Source organism: Salmo salar, chromosome ssa09 (genome assembly GCF_905237065.1).
Source record: "Salmo salar chromosome ssa09, Ssal_v3.1, whole genome shotgun sequence".
Lineage (NCBI taxonomy): Eukaryota > Metazoa > Chordata > Actinopteri > Salmoniformes > Salmonidae > Salmo > Salmo salar.
This window is the reverse complement of record NC_059450.1, coordinates 144,602,762-144,625,114: the sequence shown is the minus strand read 5'-3', so window position 1 is coordinate 144,625,114 and position 22,353 is coordinate 144,602,762. Positions and strand designations below refer to the sequence as shown.

The window sequence follows — 22,353 nt, the reverse complement described above, 5'->3', positions numbered from 1 at the left end:
CTGTATCTATAATTCTTAAAATAATTGTTATGTTTTTTTTGTGAACGTTTATCGTGAGTAATTTAGTAAATTTACCGGAAGTTTGCGGTGGGTATGCTAGTTCTGAACGTCACATGCTAATGTAAAAAGCTGGTTTTTGATATAAATATGAACTTGATTGAACAAAACATGCATGTATTGTATAACATAATGTCCTAGGAGTGTCATCTGATGAAGATCATCAAAGGTTAGTGCTGCATTTAGCTGTGGTTTGGGTTTATGTGACATTATATGCTAGCCTCTATGGGCTAGGTGGGACGCTAGCGTGCCACCCGTGGTGCACTCCAACAGCAGGTGCATTTCAAGAGCGGCAAATTTGAATCCAAATAAATGTCAAAATTCAAATTTTTCAAACATACAACTATTTTACACCCTTTGAAAGATAAACATCTCCTTAATCTAACCACGTTTTACGATTTCAAAAAGGTTTTATGGCGAAAGCATAAATTTAGAGTATGTTAGGACAGTACATTTACAAGAGTTGTGTGTAATGTTTTGTCAAGTCAAAGACAGGGTCACCAAAACCATAAAACCAGCTAAAATGATGCACTAACCTTTTACAATCTCCATCAGATGACACTCCTAGGACATTATGTTAGACAATGCATGCATTTTTAGTTCTATCAAGTTCATATTTATATCCAAAAACAGCGTTTTACTATGGCATTGATGTTGAGGAAATCGTTTCCCTCCAATAACCGGCAGTCAAGTCAGCGTCACAAATTAAATAATTAAAATTAGAAAACATTGGTAAAATATTATATTGTCATTTAAAGAATTATAGATTTACATCTCTTGAACGCAATCAACTTGCCAGATTTAAAAATAACCTTACTGGGAAATCACACTTTGCAATAATCTGAGCACTGCGCCCAGAAAAATACGCGTTGCGATACAGACTAGACGTCATGTTGGGGAGATCTAAAATCGAAAATACTATGTAAATAATCCATTACCTTTGATTCTCTTCATCAGATGTCACTTCCAGGTATCACAGGTCCATAACGAATGTAGTTTTGTTCAAAAAAGCTCATCATTTATGTCCAAAAATCTCCGTCTTGTTAGCACATGATCTAAGCCAGCCGGACTTCTCGTCATGAACGAGGGGAAAAAATATATTTCCGTTCGTTCAAACATGTCAAACGTTGTATAGCATAAATCATTAGGGCCTTTTTTAACCAGAACATTAATAATATTCAAGGTGGACGAATGCATACTCTTTTATAACGTATTGGAACGAGGGTACCCAACATGAACTCGCGCGCCAGGTGTCTAATGGGACATCATCGTTCCATGGCTCTTGTTCGGTCAGATCTCCCTCCAGAAGACTCAAAACACTTTGTAAAGGCTGGTGACATCTAGTGGAAGCAATAGGAAGTGCCAAAATATTCCTCAGCCCCTGTGTTTTTCAATGGGATAGGTTTAAAGGTAATACAACACATCAGGTATCCACTTCCTGTCAGAAAATGTCTCAGGGTTTTGCCTGCCAAATGAGTTCTGTTATACTCACAGACACCATTCAAACAGTTTTAGAAACTTTAGAGTGTTTTCTATCCATATATAATAAGTATATGCATATTCTAGTTACTGGGTAGGATTAGTAACCAGATTAAATCGGGTACATTTTTTTTATCCAGACGTGCAAATGCTGCCCCCTAGCCCTAACAGGCTAGCTTGAAAAATGGGTGTCTGATTATTTATGGCTGGGTACTCTGCTGACATAATCTAATGTTTTGCTTTTGTTGTAAAGCCTTTTTGAAATCGGACAATGAACTGTCTGCTGCACCCTGATAGCAAATCTCAGTATGACAAAAATAATGGTGTTCCAAAAAATGTACAGTTGCCAGGACCACAAATACAAATTACATCTAGATACTGCTGCCCTAGAGCACACAAAAAACTATACATACCTCACAGGTAACTTTCATAAAGCTGTAAACGATCTGAGAGACAAGGCAAGAAGGGCCTTCTATGCCATTAAAAGGAACATAAAATTCGACATACCAAATAGGATCTGGGTAAAAATACTTGAATCATTTATAGAACTCTATTGCTCTTTGTGGTTGTGAGGTCTGGGGTCCACTCACAAACCAATAATTCACAAAATGGGACAAACACCAAATTGAGACTGCACGCAGATTTCTGCAAAAAGATCCCCTGTATGCAGAGCAGAATTAGGCCGATAACCGCTAATTATCAAAATCCAGAAAAGAGACGTTAAATTATACAACCACCTAAAAGGAATCGATTCCATAACAAAGCCATCACCTACAGAGAAATTAACCTGGAGAAGGGCCCCCTAAGCAAGCTGGTCCTGGGGCTCTGTTCACAAACACAAACAGACCCCGATACAGCAACAGAATTAGACCCAACCAAATCATGAGAAAAAAAATTAAAAAAAATTACTTGACACAAAAAAAGAGCAAACTTGAATGCTATTTGGCCCTAAACAGAAAGTACACAGTGACAGAATCTTTGACTATGTACAGACTCAGTGAGCATAGCCTTGCTATTGAGAAAGGCTGCCAAAGGCAGACCTGGCTCTCAAGAGAAGACACTGCACTTCCTATCCTCCTGTCACACCCTGATCTGTTTCACCTGTCTTTGTGATTGTCTCCACCCCCCTCCAGGTGTCGCCCATATTCCCCATTATCCCCTGTGTATTTATATCGGTGTTCTCTGTTTGTCTGTTGCCAGTTCGTCTTGTTTGTCAAGTCAACCAGCGTTTTTGTATCAGCTCCTGCTTTTCCCGTCTCTCTTTTCTCGTCCTCCTGGTTTTGACCCTTGCCTGTCCTGACCTTGAACCTGCCTGTTGTCTTGTACCTTTGCCCCTGTTGCTGTAATTAACATTGTTACTTTGACACGGTCTGCATCTGGGTCTTACCTTACCTCCTGTCAAACATATGACCATATTAGAGACACACATTTCCCTCAGATTACACAGACCCACAAAGAATTTGAAAACAAATGCAATTTTGAGAAACTCCCATATATATTGGGTGAAATACCACAGTGTGCCATCACAGCGGCACGGTTTGTGACAATCCATACAGTTATTTTCCCTCATTTGCACATCATTAAACACTGTATATAGACATAATATGACATTAGAAATGATTTTGGAACTTTTGTGAGCATATAGTTTACTGTTCATTTTTTATTGCATATTTCACTTTTGTTTATTATTTATTTCACTGGCTTTGGCAATGTAAACACATGTTTCCCATGCCAATATATCCCCTTACATTGAAACTGAGAGAGAGAGAGTGGGGGAGGGGCTGGCACATTGGAGGTGATATGTGGGGAGGAGTAGAGGCAGGGGAAGGGTAGTACCCCCACCTCTCTGAAACCTGTAACACCTCTGCTGCCCACTCACCCCTGTCTTCACCTCCCATCCATCAGTGCTTGCAGAACACCCTGACATTCACATCCCCACCACCTCTCCAGGTCGTCTGACTGAGGAAACACTAACTGAGCCCTATTATGTAGCCACACAGCACTCAGCATTAAGACCTACCAGACCTTCGTCCGTCATCATTGTGCTACATCTCCCTGATTGCTTGTGTCAAGGTCTCGCTAGGCACGTTTGACAATGTTGTTACAAAAACAGAGAATTTTCAATGGCTTGATTGTATGTTTGCTTTGGACATTCCTAACCCGGAGGAATCATACAGGTTCAAGGGTTACTTTAATTCTGGCACTATGACGATACCTACCTACCCGCTGTATGTACAGTGATTGAAGTTAAATGATGTACTGACAGTTATTTATTTCATTATTCAGGGAGGAACAGTCTCTACTTGCTGATTCATCCCTGTTCTAAAATAACTTTTAGAACAGTTTTTATTTTGTTGCCAAAGCTACAGGGAGAGTTAAGAAAAAGTTGAGTCCGCAAAAAGATGGTACAGCGGTTGTCAATCCATTGAAGTGTAGGTCGGTACATCCAGATCTTGGCAGCAGACTGTTGGTGCAGTTAATCTGACTAATCACTTCATGTGATGTCCGGTTGGTAAAAGAGAGGCAGTTTATAACATGAATATCATGAGAATATTGATGGAAGGTGTACCCATGACTCACTGGGACTTTAATAGTAGGACTAAGGGTGATGTCAGCCTACAGATGCAGCGAGACAGCAGGGGGATAGCAGAGAAAGAGCTGAGAGAGAGAAGATTCTTTGGGCTGAGGACGGGCCAGGGAGGCTATATAACTCTGGGTTAATTGTGCAGACCCCGTGGGCACTAAATAAGGATGGTTAGAATGACTGGCTAAGTGACAAATGGATGTACAAATTACTGAGATTACTTCAGTTATTAAAAAAACTGTGAGCTGGCCCTCTTCCAGAATCACCCTCTCAGTTACACGAAGGAAACTTCTTTTACAATTACTCAAACTTTACTTTCAAAAGTTAAGTTGAAATATTCTTCAGTTTGTAAATCCATAAACCATTGATGAGGTGACAGGTGTGTGAAGACAAACACATTTTCTATGAGCTCTGATTGATTAGCTTGCGAAGCAGCCACTGAGACTGGGGCGTGCCCTCCAGCTGCATGGTGAAAGGTTGTGGATGAATACCGCTAAAAGCTGTCTAAACAGTGTGCATGAGATGGATCCCTCCCTGGCGTGGTGGTGGAGGGTGGAAGGAAGACTGGAGGAAGAGTTGTCAGACAGCATACAGCTGTTCAGCTAATTACCTAGCAGGTTGGGAACGAGGTTAATGAAGCAGTTTGTAAATGAAAAACAGAAAGATCTCCTGAATTTACACAAAGGAAATTACTTTCCCATTAGTGGAATTAGTTGGGGAGCGACAAGTCTCAAATATCTCCTAGTAAAACATTTTGGGGAAATGTGTAAACAATAAGTTTAACTTTTAAAAGTTTAAAAGGTAGCTAAATATTAAAAAGTACCACAAGAGGAACATCATCATTTGATGGGATGTGTGTAGTCCATCGTAGAGAGAGCTGGGTCCTGGGCCCAGTTTTTCAAAAGTGATCTACCTGGATTTTGGATAGGATAGGATTACAGGCATAGAAATCAAACAAATTGAATGGACAAATCATTGTCTTGATTGGTTTTATTAATTCTATACCTTATGAAAGACTGGGTCCTGAATATCAAGCCTGATCCCTCTCCACCAGCAGATAGATAGGCCCTATATACTATCTCCTGGTTAACAAACATCTCCTCACAATTCAGTTGGAACCAGCTCATCTGATTCACCTATTCAAAGCATGATGATTAGTTAACAAGTTGAATCACGTGAGCTAGCTGTGGAATCGTTAAAATACATGGAATGTCTGGGGGTCCCAGAGGATAGGTTTGAAAACCCCTGTACTAACTCATAATGCCCATGCAGGATGTATGACTGCTCTGGCCTGCCTCATCTCTATAACCTTCTGCATATTCAAGTGCTTATGGAGGGTCTGATCTGCAGTGTAACCCGGCCCAGCCAGCCTGTACGTGTATCTATCTCCCTAATGGGCTCCCGAGTGGCACAGCGGTCTAAGGCACTGCATCTCAGTGCTAGAGGCGTCACTACAGACCCTGGTTCGATCCGGGGCTGTATCATACCGGCCATGATCGGGAGTCCCATAGGGCAGCGCACAATTGGCCCAGCGTTGTCCGGGTTAGGGGAGGGTTTGGCCGGGGTAGGCCGTCACTGTAAAATAAGAATTTGTTCTTAACTGACTTGCCTATTTAAATAAAGGTTAAATAAAATGTCAGTAATCACCTGCATCTCATTGAGAGGTGTGGACACACCCCTCCCTCCTTCCCTCTGCTCATTAGAATGACGGATGATGGCATAAGGGATGCCCTCCCCTGCTAAAAATGTGTTCTCGTATAGAAAGGTGCTTATTAGGGAACACCTGGGGGAAGCGTGGGGGAGTGGCCGGCTCAGAGCACAGACTAAAAGGGAGGAGGAGGAGGAGTAGGAAGAGGGGAAATATATTAGAGACCACCACAATACTACAGTACCTACCTGACTTTAAATGTTCATATTGTTGTTAAATAATAAAGTTAAAAAACAGTAATATTTTTGGGAACATGTTGAATACATATTGGCCTAGAATAATTCCATTAAGCCCACTGAGCAGTGCATTTAGAATAGACAGCAGACTCCTGCTTTGGATTGATGTCGTGCTGCTTAATTATTTATATGGTTATGTTCATACTATAAATCGTGCATATCTTACCATTGTATTAGGACCTGTACATGTACCTGTCAGTCTGTTGGAGATAGCTGTAGAATCCACTTCTCTCTCTGATTGGTTTCTGTTAGGAGTTTCAGAGGCCTCCTGAGACTCCCCCAGCTGAGGTGGGCAGTACTGATTATTAGCTTATGAAAACAACTTCCATCCAATTCTGCCTAGCCCAGAAGGGAGCGTGATAACGGGACATGTCCTTATCAATTCAGTGAATGGTATTTAAATAACCCCAGACAGAGCAAGTGGTCCTCACAGGAGTCCCAACGGTGAGGTTATGGCCACCGTGCGATCAGAGAGAAGCTAGGTTTAGGTTCAATAAACTGGAACAAATGCATTTCCCTCTCCAATTAGGCTAAACCACTATCCAGAGTCACGCTATGGAGACACTGGCATCTTTCATCTTCATGAACACTTTGTTTAGCTAAGTCAGCAGCTAAAACAAGTGATGGGGAGATGAGACCAGTCAGCTTCAATGGGAAGGCTACTACTGTCTGTAGGCACTTAACCTCATAAAAGCACCTTGGCCCCATACGCCTAATTGAAAACAATCTAAGCTTGTCAATAAGCTTCGCTATGGCTCACTATAGGTTTATTACATGTCATGAGAAAAGAGATATTGTGAATAATGGAATGGACTCATGGAATTAGCATGGTATGTCTTATATTTTATATTATTATGTTGTAAGATTATTCTCTTGTTTTGCTCTTTGTTTTTGATAGTTTCACCTTCACATTAGCATATTGTCTTGGTGGTGTTCTGATCCTACAGTATATTGTGGGTCAGGGTGGTGTTCTGATCCTACAGTATATTGTGGGTCTGAGTGGTGTTCTGATCCTACAGTATATTGTGGGTCTGGGTGGTGTTCTGATCCTACAGTATATTGTGGGTCTGGGTGGTGTTCTGATCCTACAGTATATTGTGGGTCTGGGTGGTGTTCTGATCCTACAGTATATTGTGGGTCTGGGTGGTGTTCTGATCCTACAGTATATTGTGGGTCAGGGTGGTGTTCTGATCCTACAGTATATTGTGGGTCTCGGTGGTGTTCTGATCCTACAGTATATTGTGGGTCTGGGTGGTGTTCTGATCCTACAGTATATTGTGGGTCTGGGTGGTGTTCTGATCCTACAGTATATTGTGGGTCTGGGTGGTGTTCTGATCCTACAGTATATTGTGGGTCAGGGTGGTGTTCTGATCCTACAGTATATTGTAACATATTGTCTGGGTGGTGTTCTGATCCTACAGTATATTGTGGGTCTGGGTGGTGTTCTGATCCTACAGTATATTGTGGGTCTGGGTGGTATTCCGATCCTTCAGTATATTGTGGGTCTGGGTGGTGTTCTGATCCTACAGTATATTGTGGGTCTGGGTGGTGTTCTGATCCTACAGTATATTGTGGGTCAGGGTGGTGTTCTGATCCTACAGTATATTGTGGGTCTGGGTGGTGTTCTGATCCTACAGTATATTGTGGGTCTGGGTGGTGTTCTGATCCTACAGTATATTGTGGGTCTGGGTGGTGTTCTGATCCTACAGTATATTGTGGGTCTGGGTGGTGTTCTGATCCTACAGTATATTGTGGGTCTGGGTGGTGTTCTGATCCTACAGTATATTGTGGGTCTGGGTGGTGTTCTGATCCTACAGTAAATTGTTGGTCGGGGTGGGGTTCTGATCCTACAGTATATTGTGGGTCTGGGTGGTGTTCTGATCATACAGTATATTGTGGGTCTGAGTGGTGTTCTGATCCTACAGTATATTGTGGGTCTGGGTGGGGTTCTGATCCTACAGTATATTGTGGGTCTGGGTGGTGTTCTGATCCTACAGTATATTGTGGGTCTGGGTGGTGTTCTGATCCTACAGTATATTGTAGCATATTGTCTGGGTGGTGTTCTGATTCTACAGTATATTGTGGGTCTGGGTGGTGTTCTGATCCTACAGTATATTGTAGCATATTGTCTGGGTGGTGTTCTGATCCTACAGTATATTGTGGGTCAGGGTGGTGTTCTGATCCTACAGTATATTGTGGGTCTGGGTGGTGTTCTGATCCTACAGTATATTGTGGGTCTGGGTGGGGTTCTGATCCTACAGTATATTGTGGGTCTGGGTGGTGTTCTGATCCTACAGTATATTGTGGGTCTGGGTGGTGTTCTGATCCTACAGTATATTGTGGGTCTGGGTGGTGTTCTGATCCTACAGTATATTGTGGGTCTGGGTGGTGTTCTGATCCTACAGTATATTGTGGGTCTAGGTGGTGTTCTGATCCTACAGTATATTGTGGGTCAGGGTGGGGTTCCGATCCTACAGTATATTGTAGTTCTGGGTGGTGTTCTGATCCTACAGTATATTGTGGGTCAGGGTGGGGTTCTGTTCCTACAGTATATTGTGGGTCTGGGTGGTGTTCTGATCCTGTCAGAAGATGCTTGGACTAGTTCACCTTGTTATGACCCTATACTTGTGATGAAAGGTCAAGTTTCGGTCAAACCCACTTCTGAGCTTTTAATTGCTGACAAGCTGGTTGCTGCTGTCAGGGGGAAGTTAGATTTATTCAAATGTTGTTGCCAGGGAAACTCACGCAAGGAGGACTGGGGAGGCTATATGAATTACAGGATATCTTAGACATTTTGCAGAACCTGGGGAGAGCTACCATATACTGTACTCTGTACTAACTTCTGCCTACAATTGTATTACTAAAGGATAATTTGAATACTTACACAAAGATTCTGTTTCCTTTCTATTACTAATGTATGTTTGATAATTATATAGACCTGATTATCTGTTGAAGAAATTGACCAACACAAGCAAGACTCGAATGGATTTCAATTGCTTTTTCATTATACATATGATGAAATGTCAATACAAGTAGTGTCATCTGTCAGAATATTATTTCCCTTTTAATTTGATGAATAGTGTCGTATGCCTCCGGTTTTATGATGCTTTCCCTGGTCTATACTGTACAAGTATTGTAATACTCATGTGCACTGGAACATTCCATGTGTGGAAAGTTATGGAATGTTCCGTTTAGTGGGTGTCTTTATTGATGAATAATACAGTAGGTATTAGTCAGAAATCAGTATTGATGAATAATACAGTAGGTATTAGTCAGAAATCAGTATTGATGAATAATACAGTAGGTATTAGTCAGAATTTAGTATTGATGAATAATACAGTAGGTATTAGTCAGAAATCAGTATTGATGAATAATACAGTAGGTATTAGTCAGAAATCAGTATTGATGAATAATACAGTAGGTATTAGTCAGAATTCAGTATTGATGAATAATACAGTAGGTTGGGAAATATGCAAAATGACTGATTTCATGGTATTAGCTGAATTAATGATACAAATATCGAGTCGGCTGCCTCCTGTTGAGTTATAACAGCTGCATCCAAAGATAAACACATAACAATCAAATGAAGGAACAACTTACAGCAACAATAAGAGACTGTTGTTGGTATTTAAGGATATTTTTGGTAAATGATGTGGGAGAAAACAACATTTTGGGATTAGCGAATCATCAGTATGTAACTGTAGGGCTAACAATAGAGTAATAGCCTTTTTAATGAGATACAACCAATACGCAGAACAACAACACTTGTGTCCCTTAGAGAGCACAGCCTGCTCACTACCCTTCAACTAAACTGCATCCAAACAGGTAAATGAACAGCACAAAAGTTGCCAGTCAATATGGTTTGGTCTGTAGCGCAGCTAAGAGCCTTTGTGTTTGGAGTAGCAGACCCAGGCGTCACACAGACTTCAAATATCAACCAAAGCTCTGAGCTCTGATCTTCAAATGTAGCGAGGAGAGCTTCAGCGAGAGAGAGGCCCCAGGGGACACCCCAGGGGACACCCTAGGGGACATGCAGTCCCCCCATGTCCTTCTGATATCAGAAAAAAAAGGAGGGAGCGCTAACAGTTTGAACATTTTTTATTCATAAAGTTATTTATCTTTTTGCTTTACGAAACAAATGTTTGCAGATGTCCTACGAATAAACAACAGAACCCTCTCTCCTCAGAGAAGGGATCCACCGACCAAACCCTTCTCTGGAAAAGAGACTCTCCTTGTCCAATCACGGCCTCTCCAGATTCACAAGGTGTCGCCCATTTTCTGTATGTTACATTCTTTTAAGTGCATTAGTAGACAATGTCACCGTTTGAATTAATGTGCAATGGATTGAACTACGGTCAATTCAGAAAGACATTTACATTGCTGCTATGAACCACAATAACTCTCTGTGTTGAAGGTCCTCACATGAGCTAGCATCAGAATCTGAAATGAGCCAATCATGACACAGGAAGTCTCCTTTCAATCCACGCCCATCATAAACAGTTTATCACCTTTACCAACATCATCATCATCATCTTCGTCATCATCAGGATTAACAAGACTCTTTTGTCATACCTGTATTCCTCCAGTAAGACAAAAAGGTTAATAGATAAAAATGGCTTAAAATAAAGTTTAGTGATTGTGCTTTTAAAACCAAAGTAAAACAAATAACAAACATTGACAACGACACAAAGAAAAAACAGTGAAGAAGAACAATCCCAAAGTGGCACTTTCTTGGGACGGCTAAATAATATAGCAATTTACAACATGGATGGAAAACGATAAAATAATTATATTTACTGGCATAATAAAATAATAATTCGCAAAATAAAACAAAGAACACAAAGAAAACCAAGTACCACGATGGACGCTATACAAAAGGACATTATGTGTACAGGTATATTTACAAGACAGTCCACCCCTCTGCTTGTAGCTCATCTCATTACAGTAACACCTGGCTGTAAGGGCAGGGCTTCCCACAGTGCTTGCCGAGGCAAGCCAAGTCGATCGTGCCAGTACTTGGAGTCCACTGTTACTCCCTATTGCCTTGGAATAAAACATTACATCCTACAGGGTATTTTGCTTGGCATTTTTTTTCTTTTTTAAAATGGACATAGAAAATGATAAATTAGAAAAACAATTGGTATTTTTTCCAGATGTATTGAAACACAATTGATGTACAGTATTTGTCAGCAAACATGATGGTGAGATACTGAGATATTTAAAATAGGCAGAGGAACGATCACAGCATTCCTCTTCTTGGAAACTTCATTCTGGACAGTACTTCCTGTTCATCCCGTCTAGTACTTCAGCTCTCCACCATCTGGGGAAAGACACAACACAACAGACGTTTCAGCAAGCATACAAATATATACACAGTACACTAGATTACACTAAGCCATTGCTCAGTAACCCACCAATACTAAATCTACAGTAACACAGTTAGCCAGTCGACAAGTGTTGTACCTCTAAGTCATCGTCTCCTGGCTGGAAGGCCCCCATGGTGTTGAGGCCCATGTCGTTAGGGTTCCTGCGGGCCCCTGCCCCCCCCCTCTCCTCTCTGCCGCCCCCCTGAGCCCCGGGAGGACGTAGAGCTGGAGGATCTGGGGTCCCTGTCTCGGGGACTGTGGACCGTGGGGAAGGAGGGGCGGCTGTAGGGCAGGATGTCCTCTGGTCCTGGGACAAAAGAGGAGAGAAGACACACTGAGAACTCATGTCCTTCAACACAATACCTACAGCTATTCACAATCTAAAAATGCACTGTCAGAGTGGCATGTCTACAGAGCAGAAAGAACAATATACTGCTAGGTTAAATGTCATTAGTTCCATGTCCCTAGGTGTTCTCTGTACCTGGGTGTTGGCGTGCCTTGGTGCTGCCCCCCTCCTGTTTGTTCCCTTTCCCTGCGCGAGGGTTTTTCTGTCTGTCCTGGGTCTCCCGGCGCTCTGAGGAGCTGGTACGGGGGTCCGATCCCTCCCGTGGCCGGTACCCTCCTCCTGAGCCCCCTCTCCTGTCCCTGCCCTCGCCTGCCTTGGGGGACATCACCCCCCGGGTCTCCAGGGCTGTCTTGGAGGGGTGTGTGGGGGACTTGAGCCCCGCTGGAGGGGGGATGGGAGGGGGGGGCAGATCTGGAAGATAAACACAGGAAGAGGAGGACATTAGATACTCAGTTCAAAACTCACGTTAGGGTGTGAGATGGAAGATAAACACAGGAAGAGGAGGACATTAGATACTCAGTTCAATACTCACGTTAGGGTGTGAGATGGAAGATAAACACAGGAAGAGGAGGACATTAGATACTCAGTTCAAAACTCACGTTAGGGTGTGTCATGTAAGAGACAAGAGTTAAAATGCTCTGGATTAGAGCCTAGCCATTAGAGCCTAGCCATTAGAGCCTAGCCATTAGAACCTAGCCATTAGAGCCTAGCCATTAGAGGCTAGCCATTAGAGCCTAGCCATTAGAGCTTAGCCATAAGAGCCTAGCCATTAGTGCCTAGCCATAAGAGCCTAGCCATTACAGCCTAGCCATTAGAGCCTAGCCATTAGAGCCTAGCCATTAGAGTCTAGCCTTAGAGCCTAGCCATTAGAGCCTAGCCATAAGAGCCTAGCCATAAGAGCCTAGCCATTAGAGGTTAGCCATTAGAGCTTAGCCATTAGAGCCTAGCCTTAGAGCCTAGCCATTAGAGCCTAGCCATAAGAGCCTAGCCATTAGAGTTTAGCCATTAGAGCTTAGCCATTAGAGCCTAGCCTTAGAGCCTAGCCATTAGAGCTTAGCCATTAGAGCCTTAGAACCTAGCCATTAGAGCCTAGCCATAAGAGCCTAGCCATTAGAGGTTAGCCATTAGAGCTTAGCCATTAGAGCCTAGCCTTAGAGCCTAGCCATTAGAGCCTAGCCGTAAGAGCCATAAGAGCCTAGCCATTAGAGGTTAGCCATTAGAGCTTAGCCATTAGAGCCTAGCCTTAGAGCCTAGCCATTAGAGCCTAGCCATAAGAGCCTAGCCATAAGAGCCTAGCCATTAGTGCCTAGCCATTACAGCCTAGCCTTAGAGCCTAGCCATTAGAGCCTAGCCATAAGAGCCTAGCCATTAGTGCCTAGCCATTACAGCCTAGCCATTAGAGTCTAGCCATTGAGTGCCTAGCCATTAGAGCCTAGCCTTAGAGCCTAGCCTTAGAGCCTAGCCCTTAGAGCCTAGCCATTAGAGCCTAGCCATTAGAGCCTAGCCATTAGAGCCTAGCCATTAGAGCCTAGCCTTAGAGCCTAGCCATTAGAGCCTAGCCATTAGAGCCTAGCCATTAGAGCCTAGCCTTAGAGCCTAGCCATTAGAGTCTAGCCTTAGAGCCTAGCCATTAGAGCCATTAGAGCCTAGCCATTAGAGCCTAGCCTTAGAGCTTAGCCATTAGAGCCTAGCCATTCGAGCCGTTAGAGCCATAAGAGCCATTAGAGCCATTAGACACTAGCCATTAGAGCCTAGCCATTAGAGCTACCAGCTAACATACTGTACATTAACTATCACTCAGTTATCTTGCACCTGCAAGGTGAGACCAAACAAAGCTGTACTATGTTCACACAACCTGACCAAGTGGAAGTACTCTGGTATTTACTGTGTTCACACAACCTGGCTGAGCGGAAGCACTCTGGATTACCCTTTACTGTGTACACACAACCTGGCCATGTGGAAGTATTCTGGACTGTACTGTGTACACAGAGCCTGGCCAAGTAGAAGTGGAAGGACTCTGGACTATAGTGTGTACACACAGCCAGGCCAAGTGGAAGTACTCTGGACTGAGACGACAGAGAGGGGAGATAGTGGGGAGATAAGGTGGAACAGCAGGAAGAGAGGGATCAATGGAATATGGAGGAAGGGAGAGAAGAGTGAAGGGAAAGAGGTGAGAGAGAGAGGAGGAAGGGGAGACAGAGGAGAAGCAGAGGTGGGAGAAAGAAGACCTGGGTAGAGAGAGAAATGGAGGAGAGAGATGAAGGACAGAGAGAGATGGAGGAGAGAGAGATGGAGGAGAGAGAGAGATGGAGGAGAAAGAGAGATGGAGGAGAGAGAGGGAGGACAGAGAGAGAGGGAGGAGCAAGAGAGAGATGGAGGAGAGAGATGCAGCAGAAAGATAGAGATGGAGGAGAAGGATAGATGGAGGAGAGAGATGGAGGAGAGAGATTGAGGAGAAAGAGAGATGGAGGAGAAGGATAGATGGAGGAGAGCGAGAGGGTTAGCAGACGGGAGCGTGACGGTCAGCAGCTGGCTCTCGGACCTGCTCCACTTCCCCTGTCGATGAATCAATGATGTCTGTCCTTGAGCCATTATTCATATGAGCCTGACTGGTGGGCTGCCTGAGTGCTCAAACCTCTACACACACACACACACACACACACACACACACACACACACACACACACACACACACACACACACACACACACACACACACACCCGTCCAAGCAAAACACGCTGCCTGAGAAAAGCCTTGTCTGCTCTGCTTTCGATCGATGGCTTTTCATCTTTTAATCAGCCTCCCAGTTGAGTGATGGGTCAGCTCTGTCAGCCGGCACGGCCCATAATCCACACAGGATAACAAAGTTAATAAACATAGCAATCAGCCATTCCCGCCGCTCACATCCAGCATCCCAACGCCGCTCACACCCACCATTCCAACGCCGCTCACACCCACCATTCCAACGCCGCTCACACCCACCATTCCAACGCCGCTCACACCCACCATTCCAACGCCGCTCACATCCACCATCCCAATGTCGCTCACATCCAGCATCACGATGCCGATTATACCCAGCATCCATATGCCGCTCACACCCAGCATCCCTATGCCGCTCACACCCACCATCCCAATGCTGCTCACACTCAGCATCCCTATGCCGCTCACACCCACCATCCCAATGCCGCTCACACCCAGCATCCCTATGCCGCTCACATCCAGCATCCCAATGCTGCTCACACTCAGCATCCCTATGCCGCTCACACCCACCATCCCAATGCCGCTCACACCCAGCATCCCTATGTCGCTCACATCCAGCATCCCAATGCTGCTCACACTCAGCATCCCTATGCCGCTCACACCCACCATCCCAATGCCGCTCACACCCAGCATCCCTATGTCGCTCACATCCAGCATCCCAATGCTGCTCACACCCAGCATCCCTATGCCGCTCACACCCACCATCCCAATGCTGCTCACACTCAGCATCCCAATGTCGCTCACATCCAGCATCACAATGCCGATTATACCCAGCATCCATATGCCGCTCACACCCAGCATCCCTATGCCGCTCACACCCACCATCCCAATGCTGCTCACACTCAGCATCCCTATGCCGCTCACACCCACCATCCCAATGCCGCTCACACCCAGCATCCCTATGCCGCTCACATCCAGCATCCCAATGCTGCTCACACTCAGCATCCCTATGCCGCTCACACCCACCATCCCAATGCCGCTCACACCCACCATCCCAATGCCGCTCACACCCAGCATCCCTATGCCGCTCACATCCAGCATCCCAATGCTGCTCACACTCAGCATCCCTATGCCGCTCACACCCACCATCCCAATGCCGCTCACACCCAGCATCCCTATGCCGCTCACACCCACCATCCCAATGCTGCTCACACTCAGCATCCCAATGTCGCTCACATCCAGCATCACGATGCCGATTATACCCAGCATCCATATGCCGCTCACACCCAGCATCCCAATGTCCATCGTGTTTTCCACCACTGTTCCACTGTGTATGCTGTGAGCTGAATCACACACTGTAGGAACTTTTTACTATGGAGCTTTGGTTGAATCAGGAAGGTCTAATTCACACATCTTCAAACGAGCTTCAACGCCATACAACCCTCCTTCCGTGGCCTCAAACTTCTCTTAAACGCTAGTAAAACTGAATGCATGCTCTTCAACCGATCGCTGCCCGCACCCGCCCGCCTAGCATCTCTACTCTTATATCTCCCTCACTAACTTCAAGCGTCGGCTGTCAGAGCAGCTTACCAATCGCTGCAGCTATACACAGCACATCTGTAAATAGCCCATCCAACCTACCACCTACCTCATCCCCATAGTTGTGTTTTGTTTTAGTTTTTTAATGCTCTTTTGCACACCAGTATTTCTACTTGCACATCCTCATCTGCACATCTACCACTCCAGTGTTAATGCTAAATTGAAATTACTTTGCCACTATGGCCTATTTATTGCCTTACCTCCTTACTTCATTTGCACACACTGTATATAGATTTTCCTATTGTGTTGTAGACTGTACGTTTGTTTATCCCATGTGTAACTCTGTGTTGTTGTTTTTGTTGCACTGCTTTGCTTTACCTTGGCAAAGTCGCAGTTGTAAATGAGAACTTGTTCTCAACTGGCGTACCTGGTTAAATAAAGGACTTGTTCTCAACTAGCGTACCTGGTTAAATAAAGGACTTGTTCTCAACTGGCCTACCTGGTTAAATAAAGGACTTGTTCTCAACTGGCGTACCTGGTTAAATAAAGGACTTGTTCTCAACTAGCCTACCTGGTTAAATAAAGGACTTGTTCTCAACTAGCCCACCTGGTTAAATAAAGGACTTGTTCTCAACTGGCCTACCTGGTTAAATAAAGGACTTGTTCTCAACTAGCCTACCTGGTTAAATAAAGGACTTGTTCTCAACTAGCCTACCTGGTTAAATAAAGGACTTGTTCTCAACTGGCCTACCTGGTTAAATAAAGGACTTGTTCTCAACTGGCCTACCTGGTTAAATAAAGGACTTGTTCTCAACTGGCCCACCTGGTTAAATAAAGGACTTGTTCTCAACTAGCCTACCTGGTTAAATAAAGGACTTGTTCTCAACTAGCCCACCTGGTTAAATAAAGGACTTGTTCTCAACTAGCCTACCTGGTTAAATAAAGGACTTGTTCTCAACTAGCCTACCTGGTTAAATAAAGGACTTGTTCTCAACTGGCCTACCTGGTTAAATAAAGGACTTGTTCTCAACTAGCCTACCTGGTTAAATAAAGGACTTGTTCTCAACTAGCCTACCTGGTTAAATAAAGGACTTGTTCTCAACTAGCCTACCTGGTTAAATAAAGGACTTGTTCTCAACTGGCCTACCTGGTTAAATAAAGGACTTGTTCTCAACTAGCCTACCTGGTTAAATAAAGGACTTGTTCTCAACTAGCCTACCTGGTTAAATAAAGGACTTGTTCTCAACTGGCCTACCTGGTTAAATAAAGGACTTGTTCTCAACTAGCCTACCTGGTTAAATAAAGGACTTGTTCTCAACTAGCGTACCTGGTTAAATAAAGGACTTGTTCTCAACTAGCCTACCTGGTTAAATAAAGGACTTGTTCTCAACTAGCCTACCTGGTTAAATAAAGGACTTGTTCTCAACTAGCCCACCTGGTTAAATAAAGGACTTGTTCTCAACTAGCCTACCTGGTTAAATAAAGGACTTGTTCTCAACTAGCCTACCTGGTTAAATAAAGGACTTGTTCTCAACTGGCGTACCTGGTTAAATAAAGGACTTGTTCTCAACTAGCCTACCTGGTTAAATAAAGGACTTGTTCTCAACTAGCCTACCTGGTTAAATAAAGGACTTGTTCTCTACTAGCCTACCTGGTTAAATAAAGGACTTGTTCTCTACTAGCCTACCTGGTTAAATAAAGGACTTGTTCTCAACTAGCCTACCTGGTTAAATAAAGGAGAAATAAAAATACAATAGAAAAACAACACAACACACCTCCTGAATACACACTGGGTCAGTCGATATCATACGACGGAAAGTGTCTGCAGCTTCTTTTATGTCTCCCTGCCTCCTACCTCAGTCAGGATCAGATCAATGCCACTGTCTGTGAGATATAGCCCACTACAGGAGGAGGAGGAGAGGAGAGGACAGCCAGGCAGATTTATGGACACATGGAGGTGAGGACAAAAACCTATTTTAAGACTTAAAAAACTCGCAGCTCAGAGTAGGTTTTAGGATGACACACACAAACTCTGAGCCAGGAGTAAAATCAACTCATAAACGTTTATCTCAGCTGGTAATCATGATCGAAGTACCACAAAGGAAAGATAGTGATGACGCTCATTGACCAAGTTGGAAATGATGGGGAATAACAAATCCCGATGAGGCATCTGCAGCTGTGAACACTATGAGACAACCACAGAGAAAGTGACTGTACATCAAATGTTGCAATGGTCAAAAGGTTGGATATAATCTTCGCCTGACACGATCACTTTGTCTAATTCTTGATTAATATGTTGGCATGTATAACCTTTTTTAACCAATGTGATAGGTTAATGCAACCGCTGTGTCAGATTTCAAAATAACTTGACGGAGAAAGCACATTGAATACGCGATTGGGCACCTCAGTCATCCAAACTTCCAAATACTGCCCCCAATCCCTAAAAAGTTTTAAAGAGGGACTCAACGATGGCTCAGTTGGTAAGAGAATACACCACCAAGTTTGTAGATTTAATTCCCACATTGGACGCCTATACTGATGTATGGATACATGTATTTGCTAAATTAAGATTTTAGCAAAGATGGAATGGAAAGGGTTAACTTGAGTGTGGAAGTTAAAACAGGCATTAGACCAGCATGTGAACCACATGGGGAAATAACCTCATACCTGGTCATCTCACCATCCACTGAGCAAACAGGACTAAATGAGCATCAACGAGGGGGAAGGGGAGTGGAGAGAGGGGGTTTGGTCCACTTCTACCCCTGTCTTTTAATTGCCCTGTTAACCAATGCTATTTCTGGGTATTTATGGCTGTCCTGTCCTGTGTGGATTACTGCTCTCGCTTTGACCTCCAATGCAATGGACAGCAGGGGGTCACAGCTAGCAGGGGGGGCCAATCCTCATACTACTATGGAAATAAATACATGAAGATACATCAACCTCTCTCCTCCCCATCACCTCTCTCCTCTCTCATCACCTCTCTCCTCCCCATCACCTCTATCCTCCCCATCACCTCTCTCTATATACCTCTCACCTCCCTCATCACCTCTCTCCTCCCCATCACAGCTACGGGGCCAATCCTCCCTACACATCAACCTCTATCCTCCCCATCACCTCTCTCCTCCCCATCACCTCTCTCCTCCCCATCACCTCTCTCCTCCCCATCACCTCTCTCCTCCCCATCACCTCTCTCCTTATATACCTCTCTCCTCCCCATCACCTCTATCCTCCCCCATCACCTCTCTCTTCCCCATCACCTCTCTCCTTATATACCTCTCTCCTCCCCATCACCTCTCTCCTCCCCATCACCTCTCGCCTCCCCCATCACCTCTCTCCTCCCCATCACCTCTCTCCTCCCCATCACCTCTCTCCTCCCCCATCACCTCTCTCCTCCCCATCACAGCTAGCAGGGGGGCCAATCCTCATACTACTATGGAAATAAATACATGAAGATACATCAACCTCTCACCTCCCCCATCACCTCTCACCTCCCCATCACCTCTCTCCTCCCCATCACCTCTCTCCTCCCCATCACCTCTCTCCCATCACCTCTCTCCTCTCTCATCACCTCTCTCCTTCCCCATCACCTCTCTCCTCCCCATCACCTCTCTCCTCCCCATCACCTCTCGCTCCTCCCCATCACCTCTCTCCTTATATCACCTTTCTCCTCCCCCATCACCTCTCTCCTCCCCATCACAGCTAGCAGGGGGGCCAATCCTCATACTACTATGGAAATAAATACATGAAGATACATCAACCTCTCACCTCCCCATCACCTCTCTCCTCCCCATCACCTCTCTCCTCCCCATCACCTCTCTCCTCCCCATCACCTCTCTCCTCCCCATCACAGCTAGCAGGGGGCCAATCCTCATACTACTATGGAAATAAATACATGAAGATACATCAACCTCTCTCCTCCCCATCACCTCTATCCTCCCCATCACCTCTCTCCTCCCCATCACCTCTCTCCATCACCTCTCTCCTCTCTCATCACCTCTCTCCTCCCCATCACCTCTCTCTCCCCATCACCTCTCTCCTCCCCATCACCTCTCTCCTCCCCATCACTCTCTCTCATCACCTCTCTCCTCTCTCATCACCTCTCTCCTCCCCATCACCTCTAACCTCCCCATCACCTCTCTCATCATCTCTCTCCTCTCTCATCACCTCTCTCATCACCTCTCTCCTCCCCATCACCTTTCTCCTCCCCATCACCTCTCTCCTCCCCATCACCTCTCTCCTCCCCATCACCTCTCTCCTCATCACCTCTCTCCTCCCTCATCACATCTCTCCTCCCCATCACCTCTCTCCTCCCCCATCACCTCCCTCCTTATATACCTTTCTCCTCCCCATCACCTCTCTCCTCCCCATCACAGCTAGCAGGGGGCCAATCCTCATACTACTATGGAAATAAATACATGAAGATACATCAACCTCTCACCTCCCCCATCACCTCTCTCCTCCCCCATCACCTTTCTCCTCCCCCATCACCTCTCTCCTCCTCCATCACCTCTCTCCTCCCCATCACCTCTCTCCTCCCCATCACCTCTCTCATCACCTCTCTCCTCCCCATCACCTCTCTCCTCCCCATCACCTCTAACCTCCCCCATCACCTCTCTCCTCCCCCATCACCTCTCTCCCTACCCTATCACCTCTCTACTACCCTATCGTCTCTCTCCTACCCTATCACCTCTCTCTCCTACCCTATCACCTCTCTCCTACCCTATCACCTCTCTCCTACCCTATCACCTCTCTCCTACCCTATAATCTCTCTCCCTCCCCTATCACCTCTCTCCTACCCTATCATCTCTCTCCCTCCCCTATCACCTCTCTCATCACCTCTCCCCTCCCCATCACCTCTCTCCTCCCCATCACCTCCCTCCTTATATACCTTTCTCCTCCCCCATCACCTCTCTCCTCCTCCATCACCTCTCTCCTCCTCCATCACCTCTCTCCTCCCCATCACCTCTCTCCTCCCCATCACCTCTCTCATCACCTCTCTCCTCCCCATCACCTCTCCCCTCCCCATCACCTCTCTCCTTATATACCTTTCTCCTCCCCCATCACCTCTCTCCTCCCCATCACCTCTCTCCTCCCCATCACCTCTAACCTCCCCCATCACCTCTCTCCTCCCCCATCACCTCTCTCCCTACCCTATCACCTCTCTCCTACCCTATCACCTCTCTCCTACCCTATCACCTCTCTCCTACCCTATCACCTCTCTCCTACCCTATAATCTCTCTCCCTCCCCTATCACCTCTCTCCTACCCTATCATCTCTCTCCCTCCCCATCACCTCTCTCCTCCCCCATCACCTTTCTCCTCCCCATCACCTCTCTCCTCCCCCATCACCTCTCTCCTCCCCATCACCTCTCTCATCACCTCTCTCCTCCCTCATCACATCTCTCCTCCCCATCACCTCTCTCCTCCCCCATCACCTCCCTCCTTATATACCTTTCTCCTCCCCCATCACCTCTCTCCTCCCCATCACAGCTAGCAGGGGGGCCAATCCTCATACTACTATGGAAATAAATACATGAAGATACATCAACCTCTCACCTCCCCCATCACCACTCACCTCCCCCATCACCTTTCTCCTCCCCCATCACCTCTCTCCTCCTCCATCACCTCTCTCCTCCCAATCACCTCTCTCCTCCCCATCACCTCTCTCATCACCTCTCTCCTCCCCATCACCTCTCTCCTCCCCATCACCTCTAACCTCCCCCATCACCTCTCTCCTCCCCCATCACCTCTCTCCCTACCCTATCACCTCTCTACTACCCTATCGTCTCTCTCCTACCCTATCACCTCTCTCTCCTACCCTATCACCTCTCTCCTACCCTATAATCTCTCTCCCTCCCCTATCACCTCTCTCCTACCCTATCACCTCTCTCCCTCCCCATCACCTCTCTCATCACCTCTCCCCTCCCCATCACCTCTCTCCTCCCCCATCACCTCCCTCCTTATATACCTTTCTCCTCCCCCATCACCTCTCTCCTCCTCCATCACCTCTCTCCTCCTCCATCACCTCTCTCCTCCCCATCACCTCTCTCCTCCCCATCACCTCTCTCATCACCTCTCTCCTCCCCATCACCTCTCTCCTTATATACCTTTCTCCTCCCCATCACCTCTCCCCTCCCCATCACCTCTCTCCTTATATACCTTTCTCCTCCCCCATCACCTCTCTCCTCCCCATCACCTCTAACCTCCCCCATCACCTCTCTCCTCCCCCATCACCTCTCTCCCTACCCTATCACCTCTCTACTACCCTATCGCCTCTCTCCTACCCTATCACCTCTCTCCTACCCTATAATCTCTCTCCCTCCCCTATCACCTCTCTC

At 45.6% G+C, this 22,353-nt stretch overlaps 1 protein-coding gene across 1 annotated transcript in view; it reads right to left on the bottom strand.

Moving 5' to 3' along the window:
- Positions 1–10,144: 10,144 nt before the first annotated feature.
- LOC106613194 (roundabout homolog 1) overlaps positions 10,145–22,353 on the bottom strand; it is a 333,867-nt gene continuing 321,658 nt past the window's right edge. Inside the window, exons 28-30 of the mRNA XM_014215221.2 lie at positions 11,912–12,187; positions 11,528–11,737; positions 10,145–11,384 (exon numbers count right to left, since the gene is read on the bottom strand). Of these exons, the coding sequence (XP_014070696.2) occupies positions 11,583–11,737; positions 11,912–12,187 (431 nt within the window). The 3' untranslated portion in view covers positions 10,145–11,384; positions 11,528–11,582. The remainder of the gene's footprint in view (positions 11,385–11,527; positions 11,738–11,911; positions 12,188–22,353) is intronic.